The sequence below is a fragment of the Nicotiana tabacum genome, chromosome 19 (assembly GCF_000715075.1).
Source record: "Nicotiana tabacum cultivar K326 chromosome 19, ASM71507v2, whole genome shotgun sequence".
NCBI lineage: Eukaryota > Viridiplantae > Streptophyta > Magnoliopsida > Solanales > Solanaceae > Nicotiana > Nicotiana tabacum.
In genome coordinates this window covers 81898224-81915395 of record NC_134098.1, presented here as the reverse complement: position 1 = coordinate 81915395, position 17172 = coordinate 81898224, and the positions used below count along the sequence as shown (strand labels likewise).

At 36.4% G+C, this 17172-nt stretch overlaps 1 protein-coding gene across 4 annotated transcripts; it reads left to right on the top strand.

Moving 5' to 3' along the window:
• The first annotated feature begins 5114 nt into the window (after positions 1-5114).
• On the top strand, positions 5115-16318 carry LOC107791558 (protein FMP32, mitochondrial-like). Of its 4 annotated transcripts, none has more exons than XM_016613642.2 (7): positions 5118-5676; positions 6765-6896; positions 6996-7055; positions 8444-8520; positions 8596-8652; positions 8761-8827; positions 8909-9437. In XM_016613642.2, exons 1-7 carry the CDS (start codon positions 5407-5409, stop codon positions 9062-9064), a joined length of 819 nt encoding a protein of 272 aa, XP_016469128.1. In that variant the 5' UTR covers positions 5118-5406; the 3' UTR covers positions 9065-9437. The 4 variants fall into 4 exon arrangements, with proteins under 4 accessions (XP_016469130.1, XP_016469131.1, XP_016469128.1 ...); XM_016613643.2 differs by lacking the exon at positions 8909-9437 and adding an exon at positions 16017-16318 and having other exon boundaries at positions 5120-5676; XM_016613644.2 differs by lacking the exon at positions 8596-8652 and having other exon boundaries at positions 5115-5676.
• Positions 16319-17172: the final 854 nt, after the last annotated feature.

The window sequence follows — 17172 nt, the reverse complement described above, 5'->3', positions numbered from 1 at the left end:
TGAAACTATCCAACTCGTGTGGTTTGAATTTATTTTATCTTTATTTATTCAATAATAACTTAATTTATCGCTTTGTATTAAGCTAATCTGCGTATTCTTAATACTAATTACAAATTGAATAGCTATCCGATTTTGAGGGTAAACAAGGTAGCTAATAAATAGTAAGTGAGACAATAATAAAAAGAATACTAAAAATTTACGAGGTTCGACAAAATTTGATTTTTGCCTAGTCCTCGGACACAATCAACTCAAACTTTATTTCACTCCAAAAATACAAGTGAAATACTACAAGAGAGAAAGAAGATTCAAATGCCTTAGGAGTAAGAAGGCAAGTGAGAGATATTTACAAATAAATAAAACCCTTGCTATTTATAAAAGGAAAATGGTCTTAATAATGCCATGCATGACATCACATTAAGTGTGATCATACAATGTAAATGCATGAAAAAATGCATCTACCAATTTTCTCCTAAAAGGAGACTTCCAAATGTTCACATTAATCTTGTCAAATTCAACAGTTTTTACATACCGAATAGAATTCTTAAGAGAAACACAGAGTTTAAATTAAAGCAACAGGGTTCGATGAACCCATAAATAGTACACTACCTCTGCCTCTGATCACCCACACATCATCAATCCGTCGCATTTCCTCTATTAGTTTCTCGTGGGGATTCGGTCTATAAACCTTTGAGAGGGGCACTCATATGCCTGTAAGTAGGGGTGTACATGGACCGGGTTGGTTCGGTTTTTATTAAAACCAAACCAAACCAACTATATCGGTTTGGATTGGTTCGGTTTTGTCAAATTTTTTGAATTTTCCGGGATTAATTTTTTGTCACATGAATAATATGTCAATCTTACTTTATTAAATTTTTGATAAGTAAAAATATTTTTAATAAAAATTAAAAAAATTGACGAACATATGATCTATTAAAATATTCTTTTGGAAGAATTTTCTTAGTAGCACATGATCTAAATTTTAGTTGTTTGACAATAACTTTTCGTTGACGTACAATTTCAAGGTTAATCGGATTTAATAATTAAATATAAAAATCAATATGATGCCTAAATAATGATATGTTCTATTTTAAAGAAAACTCTATATAAAGTCTTAAAAGTATATATAAAAATTATATATTTATATGTCGGTTTGGTTCAGATTTTTTTACTCATTACCAAACCAAATCAAACCAAATATATCGGGTTTTTTAATCGATTTGGTACGATTTTCCCGTTCGGTTTATACACCCCTGCCTGCAAGCATGATTATTTTTTTTTGACAGAATAAGAAATATTTATATTCATGCTTAAAGATGTCAGAGATATTACAAAAACATAGAAATGTCTTCCAAGGCATTTTGGTACATATACTATCCGATATTGTTTTCACAGTATTTGTAGAACGAAATATAGATCCTACTAATGGAGGAGAACCGTAAAGGGAGTTGTTTTGTTGATGTTGGACTGACTAGAAGCTTCTTCTTTGCCAAAATGTGAGCTACTTTATTGCCCGCAAGCATGATTTCGACATACATTGACTCCTTCACCACCAATTGCTTTGGCGACCCCAAAAATTTCGCTGTTTAAGATTTCCTACGAAAGAGAAAAGTAAACGTTTCATACACACTGGAGTGTTAGAAAAGTTAAACTTACCCTTCACCACGAGTGAGTTGGTGGCAGGATAAAAGGAGTGAATGCATTTACCAAAATTTATGTCAATGTGATTGTCAATTCTATTAAAACTTTACGTCATGTCCACTAGCTAACTTTCAAACGTAGAATTTATCAGCTTTACAAAGTCTATACATGGGATACTTTCTATGTTAATTTCCTCTTCTGTGAACAAAGGAATATGGATTAATATGTAAGCCAAAGGATCTTGAAATATTACTCACTTTATATATATTATTTCATCTAAAACTAAAGCATGGTAAAAGTGCACATCTTAATTTATTATTACTAGTCTATAGTACGCGAGTTGCGCGTGTACCCGTATCAATGAGTATAAAGTTTAAAAAATTACACGACTAATATTATTAAACAATATGTTTAGGTTACAAAATAAAAATTAAAGAAAAATGTAAGTTTCTTGAAAATAATAATATTGATCCTATCGATTAGCTAATTCAATCAAGAAATAAATCATGTCCCGCTAAAGTCATTAGTTTTCTTAATAATTATTTTAATGTATAATTATATTTGTTTTAGAAGTTTAGAGAAAGTGGTACAATGTTTATTTGTACTCATTCCGTTTGTAATAACATTTTACTTGTCTATAATATTTACAGTTCTCTGCGAGGAAATAACTTTAAAAGAATATTGTAAGTCTACATTTCTATGGAGATGAATAACATCTTTAATGTGAGGATCACCAATATTGATAACACATATAGAACAAAACAAAATGATTTTTTTTTCATAATTGACTCTGTAGCACTAACTCTCCTTATGGTTTGCGATTACGCTTCCCTCCAGCTTGTTTTATTAATTACAGTCTGACCAATTCGACCTCTCTTCTTCTTAGTTAATATTAGCAATTTCGTTTTTAAGAAAATCATCACCAAAAAGTTATTCCTATACTTAGGTTAATGTAGTTCACGCCAAATAAATCCTTAATTGATATTTATATACAAAAATTGACTTTGCAGCTGGAGCAAATTAAGAGGCATAATGAACAATTTATTACTACCTTTTCAAACAATTCAAGATAAATAGAACATTTTTGTTAGTTTGATATTATTTTAATGTATATGTTTCAATATTGTCTTAACATAGATCTAATTATGTTCCATTCAAAATACGTTCGTGTTTTAATTAAGTAATATTTTGATTCCCTTAGGATAAATAGTATTAAGGTTCAATTTTCAAAGAAAAAAACAAATAAGGAAAAGTAACGTGAAAAACTCCTAAATATTAGGATTGAGCAAAAGTACCATGAAATATATTATGGTTACCCTAGATAGATCAAATAAGGAATGAATCTAAATAAATAAATTTTTTTGTTGATTTTATGTCTTAAATACTTTTTACTTAGTTCAAGTAATTTTATAACCTAAATTTTCGTTGATTCAAAATACTAAATATTAGGAATATACTTTAAATTACAATTTTGTCCAATGTAAAATATGTTTTTAAAAGGTAAAAAAGACGAACGACATTTCGCTAAGAGCATTCGTGCTTTTAATATAGTATATAATAATTATTATTATTAGTATTAGTATTAGTATATTCTGTAATTACTTTCAATGTTTTCACCGACCTTATCTTCCAATAATTCCAACATTGCGATTCCCTATGATTGAAAGAAAAATAAATAAAATAATAAGAAGGTGAAAAAAGCAAACAAAATTTGTCATTTGCCATTTTGCCATCCGAACCCAAAGCATTGGAAAATGACGAATATAGTCTATTGTCTTTAGGATTGATATAAACTAGTCCCTTAAAGTTACATTTTAGTAGTTTTAGTTCTTTATGTTTATTAGAACTAACGCCTATGTTATATTGGGACGGACATCTCTAGATTGAAAATAATCTTATTCAACCCAATTGAACGCACCAAACAGTTTTTTTTTCTTCTAAATTCCATTATTTGAAATAGCGAAGGAATCAATGTTTATGTCTAAATCAAATCATTATTTGTTGTTGAAGCACTAAGGTCGAGTTATTTCTTTAGGTATGTATTCGGGTAAATGAATCGAAAAAGTCCATTCAATTTTTGTATTTTTTTTTTTAATCTTAAACAGATTACCTACTCCTCGCAAGTCAATTCCATCATATTAGAGTAAATTTTATGGGTGGTCATTCAACTTTGTATTTATTACCAAAAAGTTATTTTTCTTTCTTTTGTAACGTAAAAGTCATTCAACTTTATGTTTATTACCCAAAAGTCATTTTTCTTTCTTTTGTTACACAAAAATTATTTTACTATGCTCTAGTTATCACAATAATCACTTTGACCAGATTTACAAATCTTTCATCTGAAAAGTCTATTATACCCTTGGCATTATAAATCATCTCATTTATGTAATACATTCTATATTATATACTTTTACCAAGGTATTTTACTTAAAATTAAAATAACTTGATATTATTTTATTTATTATTTTTATAATATATTCGGACATTTAATTTTTTCTTAACATTAATTTTCAAGATATATAAGTAGCATTATTAAATTGTCAGTAATATTACCGTGAATAAATCTCAAGCCCATGTTCTTAACCATGCCTAATAAAATATTTTTAATGAAAATTATAAAATTAAAGCTCACTGATTTATCAGCCAAGCCATACTCATTAATCCAGTAAATAAAATACCCACATTTAGCACAATGACACATCAAATTAATACTTTTAAATAAATAGTACTAATAGATAAAGTTTTTAAAAATTTAATATTAAACACAAATATCTCTGAAACTTTTTTAAAAATTTTATTGACTATAAAAAACTATCATTTGTTAAACAAATTTGTTTATTATTACTTCAAATAAATAAAAATTTGTTTAAATATGATTAAACAAATTGAGTGCCATGAAAAAATTAAATGTGTGAATATATTATAAAAATAATTAATAAATAATTTTAATTGTTTTAATTATACATAAAATACCTAGGTAAAAATATATTATATAGTATAAAACATATATGGTGTATCACATAAATGAGAGGATTTATAATGTCAAGGGCATAATAAACTTTTCAAGTGAGTATTATAAAATCTGGCCAAGGTGAATTTTGTGATAAATAGAGCAAAGTAAAATGATTTTTGTGTAACAAAAGGAAAAAAAATGACTTTTAGGTATTGAACATCATGTTGAATAATTTTTACGTAACAAAAAGAAAAAAAGTGACTTTCGCGTAATGAATACAAAGTTGAATGACTATCCATAAAATTACTTACTAAATTACTGTAGTGTTCTTTTAGATATAATATAGGCAAAAAATTGCCAATATGTGATAAATTGAAGGACTATTTTTTAAATCAACTCCCAAAAATTAGGGACTATTTTATGCTTTTCTACCAAAGCATACTCGTTACTATTATAATAAAATAAACTAAAGTACGCAAAACGAAGCTGTTTGGGGAAGCAACCGTATAATGTAAAAAAGACGTTAAATTCATATATTCTTCCGCCATAAACAATCAACAAAAACAACTAATTTCTTAACCAACAGAAGGCACCATTCTTAGCTTGAATCTCGCTTTTCTCTCATTTTTCCTCATCAGTCCACAGCCACCATTTTCAAAACTCCTCTTAATTAATTCATCCCTCTCTTTTTCTTTACTGTAGAGAAGATTAAGATCAATACTTTGTTTTTTGTTTTTTTGCTCGCAAAAAGCAGGTTTCTGATAGGGAAATTTTGCGATTAAGTGATGCGAGCAAAATTTTGAAGAAATTAATTGATGGCTGCTGCTGTTAAGCGAGTGATTCCATTAGGTGTTAATTATGGAATTAACTTATCCAAATTACGAGGAAATTATAATGTGTCCAATTTTCCTGCAGCTTCCTTACTTGTAAATAGATCCCAATATTGCACCGATGGCTATAATGTCAAATTTTACGGTTCGCGATCTTCGAAATCTTTTGCTCATAACAAGTTTGATTATAGGAAGATGTCGCAGCTGGTTAAAGCTAATGGCAAGCGTGCATTTCTCGTTGATACCTTAGCTCTGGTAATTTTCGCATTTTGTTTCTCCATTGTCTATTTTTGTTTTTATTTTATTGTCATCTTCATTTTTTACATTGCATTTTTACCTACGGAAGGGAAATCCATAAAGATTTGTTCGATTATAGTGCATTCTACAATCTATTTTTATTTTTATTTTTATTTTGTCTAGTATTAATATTGTTGGTTTGACATTGCTAGCGAGGATTCATTTAGCTGACCGCAATTCTTATTTGGATTGAAGCGTAGCAGTAGTAGTAGTAGTTGTTGTTGTTGTATTTTTATTTTTATTTTGTGTAGTATTAATATTATTGATTTAAGATGAGCTTAAATAGAGCGACATTGTTTGTGAGAATTCATATAGCTGATCACCGCAATTCTTATTTGGATTGAGGCATAGTAGTAGTAGTTGTTGTTGTTGTTTACCCTCAAAATCGGATAACAATTGAATTTGTAAGTGGTTTTAAGGATACGTAGATTAACTTGACACAAAACGATAAATTAGATTACAATTGAAATAAAATGGTAAAGTAAATGCAAACCACACGAATTGGGTAATTTCAGCCTTAGAAGGTTAGCCACCCTCGAGCCGAATGTACTTCGATCCATATCAAGACACAGAAGAATAAGAGCTTAAAGAGAATAATGATGTATTGCTTTGGAATGCGTGTTACCATATGTTTTACAAGTAATTAGACCCCACTTTATATAGTAGGGGAGTCCTACATTAGGTACAACTCTATAAAAGTCCTCTAATTAACTGATTGCCGATCTCTTATTGATACGTGCCGAGATCTCCGCCGTGATATTCGGTCGGTCACGAATATCACGGCCTTCTGTTGGCCGAGCTTGACTACCTGACAACGTTCTTCGAAGTTAATCGAGGCTAGGGACCGATCCCGAATCACGGCCCCGACATCCTCGAGGGCGGGCGTTATGGTACGGACTCCAAATTGATGAGATTTCTACCTTGATCTAAGCTCCCCTGTTACCATATCTCGAGCTTGACTTATCATGTCGAAGACCGGAATGTACTATGAGACCGGTTCTACCCGTATACAGTTGTTATATTTAGGAAGTTGGTATGTTTGACAGGTTAAGAGTTTAGAAGCACAAGGTGTACCTTCAAAGCAAGCAGAGGCAATAACATCTGCTATCACCGAGGTTCTAAACGACAGCTTGGAAAATATCGCTTCTTCTTTCGTTTCACTAGCTGAAATGCAGAAAGTAAGAGATGTTCCACAGATGATATCTTTTTGTTTTTTATAACAATGTGCCATTATTAAACCAATATGAAAATGTTATTTTGTGTGTTTGTCTCTGTAGTCTGACTTGGTACAAGAAGCCAATCTTTCCAAGTTCAAATCCCAAATACAAAGTTCTCAGGTAAATATATTCTAGTATTGAATTTTCAGAAGGTTTCATCCCTTGATGATTAGAGAACTATTTTTGCTGTTTCTATAGTAAGATAGCTGCTCATTAACCAAAGGATCCGAAAAGAAAGAAAAAGTTTAGCTCCTAAGCACAGGTTCTGCAAAGTGCCACGGCGGTTCATTTCTTAGTCCAGATATTGATTCATAAAACCTCTTCACTTTTACTGTAGAAATTTTTAAGCTGAGTGAACTATCTACACTTACAGCACGGAATTTTTGAAATGTTCTTTCTGTTGGAGCGGATCTAATTCTAGAACTTATCATTTGGCATGATTGCAAATATCCATTTAAAATGCAGTTAACTTGGGCTACTCATCACCTTAGTCATTTACTTGTGTTTTGATCAAAATCCTATCAGAAAGAGCTACCGCAAGAAGTTCACTGAACTCGTCTTTAGAGGTCTAAACACAATCGTGCAAATATTTTCTCAAAATTCTTGTAGTGGGCTCCTACATAGTTCCTACGTAATTTTTTTCATAAATAATACTCCACTGGTTGAAGATTGTAGTTTGATACCCGTTCTTCAAGCCTTTTCTGACATTTTCTGGATGAATTTAATTTAAACTGTATTTTCAAAAGACTGTCAATGTAGTTTCAGATACCCTTTCCTTGATTTTCTTGGAAAAGCTTATCCCTCTTATTCAAGAGTTCGTTTAAAGTCAAGAATTTGAGACACTTATTTTGATCTGAAAGTTCATAAGTATCCGAAAGTATCATTCCTTTGGTATTCCTCGGGTAGGTTCTAATAATATATCCAAATTCAGAAAAGTTATTTCTCTCGGAAGCTATTGCTTGGCTCAGATTGCATATCCTTTAATCAAGTGGAGCCTCATCCACAATGTTATGAATGGTTCAAAGGAAGAGCCAAAAATCTAGTTAAGCTTGCCAATAGGAAGAATGCTGGACTATGTGACATTCGCATCTAAGGATTGCTAGTTAAATTTAGAACATCAGTGCAACCAAATCTTTATCTCTAGGATACAGCAACAGTCTCTGCTTAACTGGAAAAAATCTTAAAGGAGCAACCCATATATGTACTTCAGGCTGTTTATTAAATCTTCTACTACAGAGCTATTCTAAAGTAATGTTATCTTACCGATGGTATATATGGAAGTGTGTTGGCTTGAAATGAAGTTTGGCCTTGTCCATATGGCTGAATTGTTCAGTAGATTTCTGTAGCTAGTTAGTGATGTCTTAGCTTCTGATCATTTGCATAAAAGTGACAAAAGCGATTTTGGAACTTTATATGTTGGACTGATGATTATTGCATTACTTTCATGTGCTTAATTTAATGTTTGTAAACTTGCAATTAGTTTGATACCTGAAGTTCTCTCATTGCAGGAAAATCATTTTTCTCTACTGCAACATGAAACTGAAAAGCTTCGGAATGACATTGAAAAAGTGCGTAGCGAATTGAGGTACATCTGAATCGTGGGAAATTTGATTTTTACCTTCATTTGCCAGCTTTGTGAACCACTTATTAGCTGATATAGGTATGAGATTGATAAACTTACTGCTGGTCAACGTTTGGATTTAAATCTCGAAAGAGGGTAAGACTTTGAGAGTTCCTGTCCAATGATGATGCTTTTTAACATTTTTCAACTCCATAATAAATCAATGATTAGCTATGGCTCATCTTAAGTTGCAATTGGTTGCAGAAGCATTCGTGATGAGCTCGCCAAGCAGAATGCAGAAACCACCAACCTTACTAACAAGCTAGATCGAGTAAGTGTTTGTTCTTGCTTACAGTAATAAAATGTAGTACTAATATGCACGGACAGTGTAAAAGAGATTGTGTACGGTCAGAACCGATTGAGTCAGTCGTATGGACTGATCGAGACGGCAATGCTTCGATCGAAAGGTATCTACGTAAGGTCAGGTCGAGGTTCGAAGAAAGGGGCTTCAGGATTCGAGCTCCAAGTACGATCAAGGACCAGTTCGGTATCATTATCGGGCCCATGACTAAATCTAACCACGAGACAAAAGGTTGTCGGAGATGCACAGACCGACCAACACCCACCCCGAATATCAAGACTCCGAGTCAGGATCGAGCTCGAGTCAAGGCCAATGGCTCGACCTGATATCGAGTTCGAATCAGTATCGAAGCTCATAGACAAGGCCGCTACAGCCGCACTAAGGGAGAGAATCCTAGCTGGAAGTAGGGAAAAGACAATATATCATGGGCTCTCCACTACGTATTTTTTATTGTTGTATATAAAGTAGGATCCCTCTACTATAAAGGATGGATGGATTGTAAGTAGAGGAAGATTGGAACAAAAGATTTCTTGCATATTGAAAGATATCCCGTTATGTTTATTTCCCTTTATCTTATTCATTCTTCTTCTCACTATTCTCATTCTCATAGTCAAGAATACATGTATTTATATTTCTCTATACGATTCGTATCAAATTATATCACATATCCGTAGAACCATACACAAATTTAACTCTATTCAATTTTTCGGGTAAACAGTTTGGCGCCCACCGTGGGGCTAAGGGTAACAGTGGTTGTTTGATATAAATCTGCAATATACACCAGTTTACAACTTCAAATCAACAATGGCAAACCCTCGATTGATGGCTTTACCTATTGACCACGAAGCCGGCCTTCAAGATGAAACCAACAACTTGACACCCAGGGTAGAAAGGCGAATTAACGATGTCACCGAAGCTCGAGTCGAAGTACCGCTAGATGTCAATTCACAAGTGGCTCTTGAGGCGAACCAACGTTCCGAACCGAAAAAAAGCATTCAGGGCGGTACTCGATCCGTAGCTCGAGACACCCATAACGTGGAGGAGATCAGAGTCAGCTTACGGATGATCTTCGAGATGTTACAAGCCCAGCAAATAGCGATAGCTCAGTTGCAGAGCCAAACTCAGGTACAAAGCAGGCCGGAGCTCAATCCGCTTCGAGAAATCACCCACAGAACGGAACCAACCATAGTGAAGTCAAATGAGCAAGAATCGGGAACTACTCCCGAAATTACTAAATTGCTCGAGGAACTCACAAAACGAGTCGAAACCAACGATAAAAAAAGTATAAATATATAATTCCAGGGTTGATCAGATCCCGGGAGCTCCGCTAATGATAAAAGGGCTAGATTCGAAGAAATTCATTCAAAAGCCTTTTCCCTCGAGTGCAGCCCCAAAACCAATCCCCAAAAAATTCCGTATGCCCGAAATACCCAAATATAACGGAACGACTAACCCCAACGACCATATCACTTCTTACACGTGTGCCATCAAGGGCAATGATTTGGAAGATGATGAGATCGAATCTGTATTATTGAAAAAATTCTTTTGCTATGCTTGCAGATTGCTTCGTAAAAGCACATGCCGGAGCCATAAAGGTCGAAACCAGAAAGTCGGACTTGTTCAAGGTAATACAAAAGGATAACGAGATGCTAAGGGAGTTCGTATCTCGTTTTCAAATGGAACGAATGGATCTGCCACCAGTCAGAGACAATTGGGTTGTTCAAGCTTTCACTCAAGGTCTAAACGAGCGGAGCTCGATGGCTTCACAGCGGCTGAAGCAAAATCTGATCGAGTACCCAGCTATTACTTGGACCGATGTGCACAATCGATATCAATCCAAAATAAGAGTCGAAGATGACCAGTTGATTTCTAGGTCTGTTACGAAAAGAACTACCAAGCAAAAGTCGGCCAGAGATCGATACCAACCTTATAGCGGAAACGATACTACTGCTGAGTGTCCGAGGCCTCTTTAAAATCAACCCCGTATACTGGGGGGGGGCTTTATCATGGAACGCTCTGTGATGATTATCAAGTTCTGTGCAAAGGAAGTTACTTCGTTATTTCATGACAAACAATGTCTCAACAGGAAACGTTGTAAGAGCCAAATGGTCAAAACGAACCATGCTTATGTAGTTGGCCCGAGCCCTGACGCAAAACATGAACACATGTATAATGACTTGCAAAGAAAGTCCTCTTCTTTACCGATATTCTATGTTCAAGATTTATTATACAAACAGGATCGAGTTCGAGCAAGCACTCACTCGATCATTACGCCTACGGGCTACATTATTTCGAGTTTGAATCATTCACTCGACTACTAAGCCTACAAGCTACTTTTTATTTCGAGTTCGAGCAAGCACTCACTTGACTATTACGCCTACAGGCTACATTGCATCGATTTTGAATCATTCACTCGACTGCTAAGCCTACGGCTAAGCCTACAGACTACTTTGACCATTACGCCTACGGGCTACATTATTTCGAGTTCAAATCATTCACTCGACTACTAAGCCTACGGGCTACTTTTATTTCGAGTTTGAGCAATCACTCACTTGACTATTACGCCTACGAGCTATATTATATCGAGTTCGAATCATTCACTCAACTACTAAGCCTATGGGCTACTTTTATTTCGAGTTCGAATCATTCACTCGACTACTAAGCCTACGAGCTACTTTTATTTCGAGTTCGAGCAAGCACTCACTCGACTATTACGCCTAGGGGCTACATTGCATCGAGTTCGAATCATTCACTCGACTGCTAAGCCTACATGTTACTTTTATTTCGAGTTCTAGCAAGCACTCACTCGACCATTAAGCCTATGAGCTACATTATTTCGAGTTCGAATCATTCACTCGACTACTAAGCCTACGGGCTACTTTTATTTTGAGTTCGAGCAAGTACTCACTCGACCATTACGCCTACGGGCTACATTATTTCGAGTAAAACTACTCATTTCTTCGAATTCAAACGAACACTTGACTATTCAAGCTGAAGGATGTTCGAGCCCGATAAAGCAAAGGGGACTACCCACAAGGCCCGAAGTCAACGGAGATTAAAATTCAAACTATCTATTTAGTTTGAAAGGCTATTTTACTTCAAAAGGAAGAAAGATTTATATTTACAATTTTTTTTGTACAGAGGCGGCTACTCTGCCAAAAGGAAGTTCTTTATACAAAAACCGAAAGTGGTATCAGAAGAACGCAACAAAAGACCTAAGGCCCTAAATGACTCAATCTTCATCGGAGACCGTATTCTCGGCATCATCCTCATCTTCAGACTCCCTCGAGTCATCGGAGTCCTCCTCAGGAAAGGCCAACCTCCGAGCTTTGTTCTCCTTCGCCCTGGCGACTTCAATTTCGGCCCCAGTATCGAAGCCCTGAGCTCTGACCTCCTCGAGAGCCTCTCTCCGAGCTTTCCATTTTGCATGTTCGACCATGCTCTCAACTTTGGCTTGGTTAACCTCGACATCGATTCTAAACTGAGCCACTTTGGCATCAGCTCTTTTATTGGTCTCGATCATCTCAGATCTTGTCACTTCAAGTTCTTTGGCCAAATCTGCTTTATCTTAAGTGGCCAAATCCAACCGATATTGAAGCTCTTTCATCTTTTCGATCAGCCCCAAAGCATTTTCTTTCGCAGATCGAAGTTGGGCATCAGACAGCTCCAACTGAGCTTCGACAGCTTCCTTTTTCGAGGCAAAGATATCCATACACTTTTTAAATTCTTCTGCCTTGGCAAGTAGCGCATCTACCTGTGAGTTAAGCCGTCCAATCTGCTCGATCCTCTGCCGAACCTGCAGAATCGGATCATTAATGGTTATCTCTTTTTCATCTTCACTATCAGGGAACATTCGAAATACCTGCTCATCCATCTCCTCATGCTCTTCCCGAGTCGCTGTCAAATCTGCTCGAAGTTTTTCACTAAGGAGCTTGTATGAGTCACTCTTCTCTGTGAGGCTCCGAACCTCGGCATCATGCTCCTCCCGGATTCGAACAAAGGTCTCGTGATGCAACACCGAAGCCTGCAAACAAAATAAGAAACATTAGAATTACCTATAACTCTATGTATAAAAGAAGCAGCGAAAACGCCAACAGAGTTACCCGATTCAAAGCATGTTGGGCCTCGTTGAAGAGACAGGCGGGCCCCACCGCATTCATCACTGATTGATCTTCTTCGATCACCAAGGACCGTAGGTAGCTTGCAATCCCCACAGGGGAACAATTCGGGTATCCGCACGTATGGAGAGCACTATCTTCCGCCTTCGGTCGGGATCGATGCTCGAGGCCGGAAATTGGTCCACCAGTTTATGAATCGATGAAGGCTCGGTAGAACCTGACCACAACGCTTTTTTGGGTATCGGCATTCCACCAAAACCGGTAACCTCCTCCGAGGCACCTGACTCGAGCCCCTCCAGAAAACCATAGATATGGGCCGACTCCTGAATACCCTCATAGGATCGATCCTCCAACATGACGGCCTCTCGAATCATGGCATCCGAAATCTGAGGGGATCCGCCAATGTCAACTATCCCAAACTCATCCCTTGAAATATCTTCTACTGCCCGATAAGATCCACCCCTGGTGTCCCTTTCAATCATCTTAGTTCGAGAAAGGATAATCTCAGCTTCTTATTGTTCTGGGATTATGGCCAAGGTTCCCTGATTTGCTTCCACCAAATTGGAAGACTGTTGAATCACGACATTAGCCCGTACGCAGGCCAAATTCTCCTCTCCTTCGGGCTCGTCCCTTAAATGGCGGGCCACTTTCGAAGTCATAACACCAGAGCCCCCCTTCGGCTTTCGAGATCTCTTAGTCGGTTTCTTCTTCTCCGAGCTCGGGGAGCCTGATACGTCTTTTCTCTTCCTTTCTTTTACCTGCTTCAGGACAGGAACTTCTTCGCCACCAGATGAGGGCCTCATGACTACATCTTTCCCGAGTCCTACAAAAGGGAAGAGGGAGATTTACCATACAACCCGATGAAGAGACAAATCGACAAAATAATTTACCATGACTGTGGGCCTTCCATCAACCCTTTGATAATTCGACCCAAGTACGCTCGGAGTACGGTCTCTGCAACACCAAACTTTCGACCCATTATCTAAGATCCGGGATCGGTTCCAGCGTTCGAGCTACGGCTGTGATAAGGAAAGAAAAATAGATCAACAAAATAAAAGGCAATCACAAAATCAAAACGGGCAAAGAGAAACGTTCACTCACGGCTCATATTCCATTTCTCGGGAAATGACAAGTCATCGGTAGGGATCAGGTTCGAGGTTTTGATTCGAACAAAACGGTCCATCCAACCCCTATCCTGGGTCTCGTCTATGCTCGAGAATGGCGCTTTGGTTGCTCGGCGAGCAAGCTTGATCAACCCTCCTCGATAAAGTCGGGGACTGTAAAGGCGCATAAGATGATCGAGGGTGAAGATACGCCCCTCGACATTACTCGAGAAAAATTGAAGAAAAATTACTATCCTCCAAAAGGAAGGGTGAATTTGGCCGAGGGTCACATCGTACCTCTTACAAAAGGCAACGATGGCAGGGTCTAAAGGTCCCAACGTGAAAGGATAAGTGTAAACACTTAAGAACCCTTCGACGTGGGTAGTAATTGATTCATCGGGCGATGGGATTACTACGAGTTTATTATCCTAGTTCCATTCTTGTATGACTTTATCGAGAACTTTTTCGGTAATTGAATATTGATACCTCGACATCGGCTCACACCGACCCGGTATCGGAGAAGGCTTTTCAATTTTAAAATCGCCTATAGTCGAAAACCCTATCGGAACGAATTCCTCAGGGCGGGGCTCTTCCACATCCTCGCCACCAGCAAGGTCGAGATGAAGAAGCAGTCTCTTTTTGCGGAACAGTTTTAGAGGTTTTTGTCATTTAAAATTTCGTGAACAAAGAACGGAAGTATTTGGTGTTTTAAAAAGAGTCTGCAGTAAAACTCACAGATTTACAGGCAGAAAACTCAGAAGAGACGAAAAGGAACTTAGAAAAATTGGAAGATTGAAGACGTAAAGTATGAATGATGGAAGGAAATGCTATTTATAGATTGAAGCAATGGCGGTTCAATATCAGAGGTGGCAGACTACCGTCTGACACATTAAATGCCTTGGTAAAACCGAACCGATGGGACAGCTATCACATACGTCATGGTCGAGATCGATGTAAACGTCAGTATATATCTGATCAAGCTGTTGGGAAATCATATCGTTTCTCGCCACATCCTTTTCCGAGAAACGAGGGGACTATCTGTGCACGGTCAGAACCGATTGAGTCAGTCGTATGGACTGATCGAGACGATAATATTTCGATCGGAAGATATCTACGTAAGGTCAGGTCGAGGTCCGAAGAAAGGGGCTTCAGGATTCGAGCTCCAAGTCCGATCAAGGATCAGTTCGGTATCATTATCAGGCCCATAACCAAATCGAACCACGAGGCAAAAGGTTGTCGGAGATGCACAGACCGACCAACACCCACCCCGAATATCACGACTCCGAGTCAGGATCGAGCTCGAGTCAAGGCCAATGGCTCGACCCGATATCGAGTTCGAGTCAGTATCGAAGCTCACAGACAAGGCCGTTACAGCCGTACTAAGGGAGAGAATCCTGGCGGGAAGTAGGGAAAAGACAATACATCGTGGGCTCTCCACTACGTATTTTTTATTGTTGTATATAAAGTAGTATCCCTCTACTATAAAGGGGGGTGGATTGTAAGCAGAGGGAGATTGGAACAGAAGATTTCTTCTCATATTGAAAGATATCCTCTTGTGTTTATTTCCCTTTATCTTATTCGTTCTTCTTCTCACTATTCTCATTCTCATAGTCAAGAATACACGTATTTCTATTTCTACATACGATTCGTATCAAATTATAACACATATCCTTAAAACCATACACAAATTTAACTTTATCCAATTTTTCGGGTAAACAGAGATAAATATAGGTAAACGCATATCATAAGTAAACTAGTTACCCGGAAACTATGACAGATGACTTGTTTTAACATGTTAAATTGCACTGGAAGTGTAAAAACTTTTAGACTGTCGGTGTATATATAAGTTAAATTGAATAAAATTTAGCGTAGTAACGGGTAACTTTATCGAACTCACCATGTTTTGTGAATACCTTCTTCTGTGTGATCCATGAATAGGAAATCCATGCGCTGAGGGCGCAACTTGAAGCTGGAAAATATGAAGTCATCAAATATTGTATAGGTACACTTGTGTCCATCTCAGCTGTTGGCCTTGCTGTGCTTCGTTTATATGCTTAAAAAAGATGGTCCAGAAGATATTTATTGCCGTAGAAAAAAGGAAGAAGAGCTTCAGTAGATGTTATCACAAATATTGTTGAATCAATTGTAATATTCGAATTGGTAGAAAGGTTAACAACTTTGTACAGATGTGTATTGTTATTGAATACCATGCATCTTAATAGGAAGGTTTTTCTTTTTTATTTTTTATTTTTATTTTTATGAAGAGACATTATATTGGGGGAAAAAAGATTTATCCGTGACAGAGAATTATCTCCAACCTTTATAGTGGACAACACACATGACACAACCATAAATGTATGAAGTTTAGACTTACCTATAAGTATACTACTATGATGTAGTTAAACTGTAAAGTTAAAGCGTCTTCTTTTGTTATTTATTTATATGTTGAAATAAACGATCGAATATGTCTGCTTTCGAGTCTCACCTTCGTCCATAATTAAAAAAGAATTTTCAAGTGATTTCCCCATTTCTCCACGTGATGGTCACACACTTGATAATATTGTTTAATAAAGTTTACGAATCAAAAAGCATTAGGAACTCATTCAAATGGACCATTTTCCTTGTCACGGGATGAAAGCAATGCTCTTTTACTTTATCAATGCATTTTGCATGTTGTAGTTGAAAATTCCCACTAATTATGAACAGTAATAACATAAAAGTCAAGGTCTTTCGATTCTTATCTGGCAATGCTTATTGAGCTCAGTTGGGTTCTAAATTTGATATTTGTATATATTTAATAATTATTTTTTAATACAAACACATTATTTGAACAAAAGTTATTGGATTAAGCCGAATCCACACATGGGCTTCTAGCTCTGCCCTGATTACACTGATTTCTTATGATAAAACACAAATTCAACATTGTGTAGGTTCAGTTTCTCAGATAAAGTCCTTAACTCCAGCTTCTTGTTCCTTGTAATGGTTAATACTCCTATAAGTTAATCGACGTTATTATTTGCTTTACAAGTGATAATAGCAGTTGAAATTGCGCGAAAGATATGCAACATTTGTTGCCAACATAAAATTAGAGCCC